The following is a 6,870-nucleotide window of genomic DNA, read 5'->3' as shown; positions in this document are numbered from 1 at the left end:
AGAGAGAAGAAGCAAATTGATTCACAAAGTGGCGTGGGAATGCAAAGGCATGTGTGTAACATAGTGGGATGATCTTCTAGAAATTTTCATGAAGGAAAAGTTCCGCGGGCAAAATTTCCTAAACAATTCCACTAGATGGTGGAATCCACATGCAGATCAGATCAACCACGAAAAACGACGCTTCGAGTGTTGCATGCGGCACGCGCGGGTACTTTTGCAAGACAAATCAGCCCGCTACAACTATATAAACCGACGTCTTCTACCCACCCGGTAGTTCATGGGTAGGACAAATGTTGTGAAGGACTGGCTGTCGAGTGCGCGCAAACTGATTCGGTCGATCACAGCGATTTGTCTGTATCTAGTAAACTCCGAACCTCGGCATCCGCGCCAAGCGGAAGGAAGTGCTAGTCAGATGCTCTGCGTTGACATTTCCCTATAAATCCACATCGCCCTGCGCTCCATACCGCCCTCTCCGGAGCATCGGAGATTCCCGCATCTTTTTTATAGTGCTCATCATGGCTGAGACTGAAAACCCCCCTGATTCTTCTGCGCCCGCCGTTGCCGAAACACCGAATGTGGGGAAATCGGCCAGTCCCGCGGGGGGTTCACCATCGTCTTTGGATGTCGCTCAGCGCCAGTTGCTAGAAGCCCTCAGGGCAACCGACGTCACCATCGGCCGCTTGGACAAGTAAGTAGTTGTCTGAGGTCTTGGTGTTTATGTGCGATTCTCTGCCTTTGTGCGACAGGCGTCTCAACCAACCGTAGTCCCTACCATTACCATGTGACTAACTGCGCTCTGTGCACAGGCTCATGTCATCGGCCTATGGTCAAGAACGAGTTTTTGCTGTCACCGGTTATCTAACCCATGCGCTCCATCACCTCCTGGCCTCCGCACCATGGATTGCCCTCCAAACACGGCTCGGCCTTCTGGCCCGATTGAGATCGAAAGCCAAGCCTGTCGCACCCAACTCGACTCCCTCGCAATCGCGACTACTTGCCCTCTCCGCTCTCATGTCAGAAACCCGTTATAGCCTCCGGCTCTTGGGCCTCTTCCCTCTGTGGACTTGGGGCTCCGCTACATTGAAGTCTCCTCCATCGGACCGCATCCTCTACGCACTTACCCTTCTTCAAGTGGCTGTGAACATGATCTACCAAGCCCTAGAGAATGCTGGCTTCCTGGCTTCCAAAGGAGTAATCTCGAAGAAGTTCATCGACCGCTGGGGCGGAATTGACAAGTGGTATATATGGAGTACACGGGCCTGGTTCGGCCACATCTTCTTCCAGTTCTTCGTGCTGTGGAGAGAGCACGTGCTCCGGAAGAAGAGAATGAGTGGTGAGGTGTCAGAGGAGAAGAAGAAAGAAGCCTTGAAAGCCGAGGTTCGCGCTTGGAAGAAGAGCCTGGTGAATAATACCTGCTGGGCGCCATTGTGTCTTCACTGGTGTTTCGAAAAGGGGATTGGTTTCCCTGACAGTTTGAGTGGTGTTGTTAGCTTCATGGCTGCGGGTTGGGGCGTTTATGACTTATGGACCGCAACTGCGCAGTCCTAGACAAACAGGAAATCCGGCTGGACTGAGATCTGTATATAACTGTGGTGTAGAGTATATTGACTGGCGCAATTTGGGGATTAAAACTCAAAGACTTTAAGATAGAATAGACCTTCCCTAATTTTTAAGTTCCCTCTAAGTCACATTCTGCCAACTGATTGAGATAGTCTTCTTAGCATCTATCTATCTACTACTGTTAAATGCATAAAGCCATAACTGCACCAAACCTTGGCCCATTATCCACTCTAAACTCCTGGATGCCCTAAAACCCCAAACGCCCATTTCAATGACAACTAATCTCGGATGATCCCAGAAAAAGACAGGCCTATTGCTACCCCGGTCTTACAGAAACAGCCCCGATCCGTCCAGCATATTCCTGTGTTGAGAATTAACAATGTCTCATAGAACTTTTCTTTCAGAAACTCATCCAGAGGCCAAGCCGTGCTCTTCACCGGGATCAGACCCTCCCTAGAACCATACCAAGCAAACATACCAGCATCAATCATCCGGTCACTGCAAATATCATGGCAAGGTAAGCTACTATCCTTCAGACGAATCTGAGCCCTCACATCCACCAAGTTCATAAGCCCTCCTTCAAGATCGTAGATCAAGTTCCGCTGGTCCATGTCCAGTCCCAACAAGAGCATTCCTTGCACAGTATCACGCGGATTAGATGTTTGGACAACGACAGGCGGACTCTGCGGTGAGATCTGGTGGAGCATGTAACCTGATACGCATGCGCGAGTCATTCTTTTTGTGATGTCGGTGGTCGGGTTTTCTCCTATGAAATACTTGAGTGCGGTAGGAAGCATTAACACTCCGTAGACGAAGCGCGGTGCACAGTTTGGTCTTTCGAGGAGCTCGGCCAATGCTTCCTCTGTGAAGGTGTTCAGGAGAGCTTGGTTGAAGTCGGCTGGATACCATGGTTTGCACTCCATCTTCTAAAATGGAGGACCATGCAGGACTGGTTCAGATGAAATGGACGCTCATTCTTCGGAGCGATAGTCCTGTTGATTGCAATAGTACGTTTGCTGTATTTTTCTCTTATTCTTGGGACTCGTGGCCTGATTGTAAGGTGTGATGACTTGGAGTAATGGTTTGTTGGTGATAATGTGCTCTCTTAAGTATGAGATAGGAAGAATATTTCTTTGATAGGTTACTATGGCACTTTCCAGCCGATTTGCATGAAAGTAAATTGGTATCTAGGAGAAAGAAAACGGGTGGATAATTAGAAGTATACAACACTTTAGGAAGGCAATGTTAAAAGGGAAAGCACATTTAGTACGTATACTGGGTAGTACCGAGCAAGTCGGGGACATTAGGGCTTTATACAGGTTTTCAAACCAGGCAACATTTCTATCATGGGCAAAGCCTGAGAAGGCACCTTCATTTGCCTAGTCATGTTGGAGCCTTGGGCGAAGGGGGTGATATGTAGGGTGAACGAGGCTGGTGCCACAAGTGGTCAACAAATGATATAGCCTTCTTGCCTGAGGCAACCAGGCACATCAACAGTGCGGAGTATTTGGTAGAAGTTGGAGTATGTTAGAAGGATCAGTCAGCATCAAGGACGAAAACAGAAGTTAAAGATAAGAACTTTGAAGGCAAATGCCACTTGGCAACAAAGAACGTTTCGGAACCTCTGAGCTTTCCTTACTAATAATATCACTAGAAATAAAGAAATGAATGATTATATCTTGGAGTTGACCAGTCGATACTTTGGGTAACTGGTCAGTATGCGACCGGCTTCCATACGCTTCTGTACTCGGGGCGGTGGCGGCAGCCGCTCAGTGGCTAATGAGTGAGGAACCTGGCTTAAGTCATCAACAGGAAGGCAGTTGAGACTATCGTCACCTCTTAACGGGTAGCTGTTTCTGCCACTTCTGATCTCACTTCCAACTCTCTGTCTCCGCTGCATTTTATCAATCCTTCCCATTCTCCATTTACTTATCCCTCAGACATTTTATCGTGTCTGCTGGATCATTTGTCTGTGTTACGTTTTTTTGTTCTTTTTCTCTATTTTCGTGTTTCTGTCATCGGGCATCCTAAGTCCGATACAGTGACGTCCTTCGTACCTTCAGGCCTACCTGCTTCAAGAGCTCGCTAGATCAGCGATCCATCCCCATTCGCCGTCAAAATGAGCGCAGAACCCGACCATACTCATGAAAAGAAGAGGGTCCATCTTCAGTACGCTTCAAGTCCTTCCCTCTTGCAGCGATTTATGTGCTAACTGAGCTCAAGGGACGCCTCTGGCGCCGAGAAGAAAGAGGTGAAGATTCATCGCAGAAAAAGATTTTGCCGACCATGACGCTGACTGGTCTCGCCACAGGAACTCGATACCTCGACAGCCATCCTAAAGAAGAAGAAGAAGCCCAACTCATTGATGTATGCTAGTACTACCCACAACTGCTAACAACGGAGGGGGTACCTTGATGGATGCTAATCAGCGGACTTGCAGTGTGACCGATGCCGTCAACGATGATAACTCCGTCATTGCCCTTTCCAACAACACTATGGAAACCCTCCAGCTCTTCCGCGGTGACACAGTTCTGGTTAAGGGCAAGAAGCGGAAAGACACCGTTCTGATTGTGTTGGCGGATGATGATCTTGATGATGGAAGCGCCCGCATCAACCGTGTGGTGAGGCACAACCTCCGTGTCAAGCACGGCGATGTTATCACTGTCCACCCATGCCCCGATATTAAATATGTAAGTACTTCCTGACTACGGCTCGACAGGGCGTGCTAGCTGACCACATTCTGGTACTATAGGCCAAGCGTATTGCTGTTCTCCCTATCGCAGACACTGTTGAGGGTCTCACCGGCTCCTTGTTCGACGTCTTCCTTGCCCCCTACTTCCGCGAAGCCTACAGACCCGTGAGACAGGGCGATCTGTTCACAGTAAGAGGAGGTATGAGACAGGTGGAATTCAAGGTCGTTGAGGTAGATCCTCCGGAGTACGGCATTGTTGCACAAGATACCGTCATCCACTGCGAGGGTGAGCCGATCCAGCGCGAGGATGAGGAGGGTAACCTCAACGAGGTTGGTTACGATGACATTGGTGGCTGCCGGAAGCAGATGGCACAGATCCGTGAATTGGTGGAGCTGCCCCTCCGTCATCCTCAACTGTTCAAGTCCATTGGTATCAAGCCTCCTCGCGGTATCCTCATGTACGGTCCTCCCGGTACTGGTAAGACTCTGATGGCTCGTGCCGTGGCAAACGAGACCGGCGCTTTCTTCTTCCTCATCAATGGTCCCGAGATCATGTCCAAGATGGCTGGTGAGTCCGAATCGAATCTGCGCAAGGCCTTTGAGGAGGCCGAGAAGAACTCCCCCGCTATCATTTTCATTGATGAAATCGATTCTATCGCCCCCAAGCGTGAGAAGACCAATGGTGAAGTTGAGCGCCGTGTCGTCTCTCAGCTCCTGACCCTGATGGACGGCATGAAGGCTCGTTCCAACGTTGTCGTCATGGCCGCCACTAACCGCCCCAACTCCATCGATCCTGCTCTTCGTCGGTTCGGTCGTTTCGATCGTGAGGTCGACATTGGTATCCCTGACCCCACCGGCCGCCTGGAGATTATGCAGATTCACACCAAGAACATGAAGCTTGGAGAGGACGTTGATTTGGAGACCATCGCCGCTGAGACCCATGGTTACGTCGGCTCTGATCTTGCTTCCCTCTGCTCTGAAGCTGCCATGCAACAGATTCGTGAGAAGATGGATCTGATCGATCTGGACGAGGATACCATTGATGCCGAGGTGCTCGACTCCCTTGGTGTCACCATGGAGAACTTCCGTTTTGCCCTTGGTGTCTCCAACCCCTCCGCTCTTCGCGAAGTGGCTGTTGTCGAGGTACCCAACGTTCGTTGGGAGGACATTGGTGGTCTCGAGGAGGTCAAGCGCGAGCTCATCGAGAGCGTGCAGTACCCCGTGGACCACCCCGAGAAGTACCAAAAGTTTGGTCTTTCGCCTTCTCGAGGTGTGCTGTTCTACGGTCCTCCTGGTACTGGTAAGACCATGCTTGCCAAGGCTGTCGCTAACGAGTGCGCTGCCAACTTCATCTCCGTTAAGGGCCCTGAACTGCTCTCGATGTGGTTCGGTGAGTCCGAGAGCAACATTCGTGACATCTTCGACAAGGCCCGTGCTGCTGCTCCTTGTGTCGTCTTCTTGGACGAGTTGGATTCGATCGCCAAGTCTCGTGGTGGTTCTGTTGGCGATGCTGGTGGTGCCTCTGACCGTGTCGTCAACCAGCTCCTGACCGGTATGTGTAACAGCAGACAATATATGCGCTTGAATGCAAAAGCTAACTTTCACTTTAGAAATGGATGGTATGACCTCCAAGAAGAACGTCTTTGTTATCGGTGCCACAAATAGACCCGAGCAGCTTGATGCTGCTCTTGTCCGTCCTGGTCGTCTGGACACTCTTGTCTACGTTCCCCTGCCCGATCAGGCTTCCCGTGAGGGTATCCTCAAGGCCCAGCTGCGCAAGACCCCTGTCGCATCCGATGTGGACTTGCCCTTCATTGCCAGCAAGACCCACGGATTCTCTGGTGCCGATCTTGGATTCGTTACTCAACGTGCTGTCAAGCTGGCCATCAAGCAGTCTATCACGGCTGATATTGAGCGCCAGAAGCAGCGTGAGGCCAACGGCGAGGATGTCAAGATGGAGGAAGACGAGGAGGTCGACGAGGAGGATCCTGTGCCGGAGCTTACGCGTGCGCACTTCGAGGAGGCCATGAAGACGGCCCGTCGGTCCGTCAGCGACGTGGAAATCCGCCGGTACGAGGCTTTCGCTCAGAGCCTGAAGAACTCGGGCGGCAGCAGCTTCTTCCGCTTCCCCTCTGCGGGCGAGGTCCAGGACAACAACACGTTCGGTGAAGCCGGCAATGACGACAGCCTCTATGACTAAATTGGGTTTTGTGTTTTTCTTTTCAAGTCTTTCTTAGTTATGTATCGGCACTAGTTAGATCTAGCGGGGCTGATGAGGGTATGGACTGCTAGGAATACGATTGGTTTCTGATTCCTTTTGAACAGGGTTTGTCCATCTTTTGTGTCTATCTACGTCTCGCATACTAGATGCCATAATAGTTCTTAGTGGAGAGATGAACTCGACGTTCTAGTTTAATGCATCAATGACTCTTATAGAATCAAGAATGTTCCCGTAATACACGAGTGTCCATTGAATTAAAACACTGCCACGGTCAAGGTGGACAAGACCACAAGTTGACGTTGTACATGCACGTCGTCGTGGATATGGTATCAAAATGCAGCAAACTCCCACCCGTTCTAAACACCAATCTCGCCAGAAGTAAATGCCAGGCAAACAC

General features: G+C 50.5%; 3 protein-coding genes across 3 annotated transcripts; 2 read left to right on the top strand and 1 right to left on the bottom strand.

Annotated features, from left to right (window-relative positions):
- Window positions 1–515: 515 nt before the first annotated feature.
- ANOM_010529 (uncharacterized protein) lies at window positions 516–1,548 on the top strand (the record flags this gene model as incomplete). The annotated part of the gene is made up of 2 exons (XM_015555785.1): window positions 516–688; window positions 807–1,548. 2 exons carry the CDS (start codon window positions 516–518, stop codon window positions 1,546–1,548), a joined length of 915 nt encoding a protein of 304 aa, XP_015402611.1.
- Window positions 1,549–1,838: 290 nt separating this feature from the next.
- Window positions 1,839–2,483, bottom strand: ANOM_010528 (uncharacterized protein; the record flags this gene model as incomplete). Its single annotated transcript, XM_015555784.1, has 1 exon — window positions 1,839–2,483. The coding sequence occupies one exon, from the start codon at window positions 2,481–2,483 to the stop codon at window positions 1,839–1,841; it is 645 nt and encodes a 214-aa protein (XP_015402612.1).
- Window positions 2,484–3,548: 1,065 nt separating this feature from the next.
- Window positions 3,549–6,683, top strand: cdc48 (AAA family ATPase CDC48). The gene is made up of 6 exons (XM_015555783.1): window positions 3,549–3,729; window positions 3,784–3,811; window positions 3,872–3,927; window positions 4,001–4,250; window positions 4,313–5,804; window positions 5,863–6,683. The coding sequence occupies exons 1-6, from the start codon at window positions 3,680–3,682 to the stop codon at window positions 6,450–6,452; spliced, it is 2,466 nt and encodes an 821-aa protein (XP_015402617.1). The 5' UTR covers window positions 3,549–3,679; the 3' UTR covers window positions 6,453–6,683.
- The last annotated feature ends 187 nt before the right edge of the window (window positions 6,684–6,870 follow it).

Source organism: Aspergillus nomiae (genome assembly GCF_001204775.2).
Source record: "Aspergillus nomiae NRRL 13137 chromosome Unknown contig00419, whole genome shotgun sequence".
Lineage (NCBI taxonomy): Eukaryota > Fungi > Ascomycota > Eurotiomycetes > Eurotiales > Aspergillaceae > Aspergillus > Aspergillus nomiae.
Note: the sequence above shows the minus strand (reverse complement) of the source record. Positions and strands in the feature narration are given on the sequence as shown.

Excerpts from the sequence above, each read along its gene's own strand:
- cdc48 (XM_015555783.1), top strand. The coding sequence starts at position 3,680 with ATGAGCGCAGAACCCGACCATACTCATGAAAAGAAGAGGGTCCATCTT. Across the intron at positions 3,730-3,783 it reads AAGAAGAGGGTCCATCTTCA|GGACGCCTCTGGCGCCGAGA; the intron begins GTACGCTTCAAG and ends ACTGAGCTCAAG. Across the intron at positions 5,805-5,862 it reads CGTCAACCAGCTCCTGACCG|AAATGGATGGTATGACCTCC; the intron begins GTATGTGTAACA and ends CTTTCACTTTAG.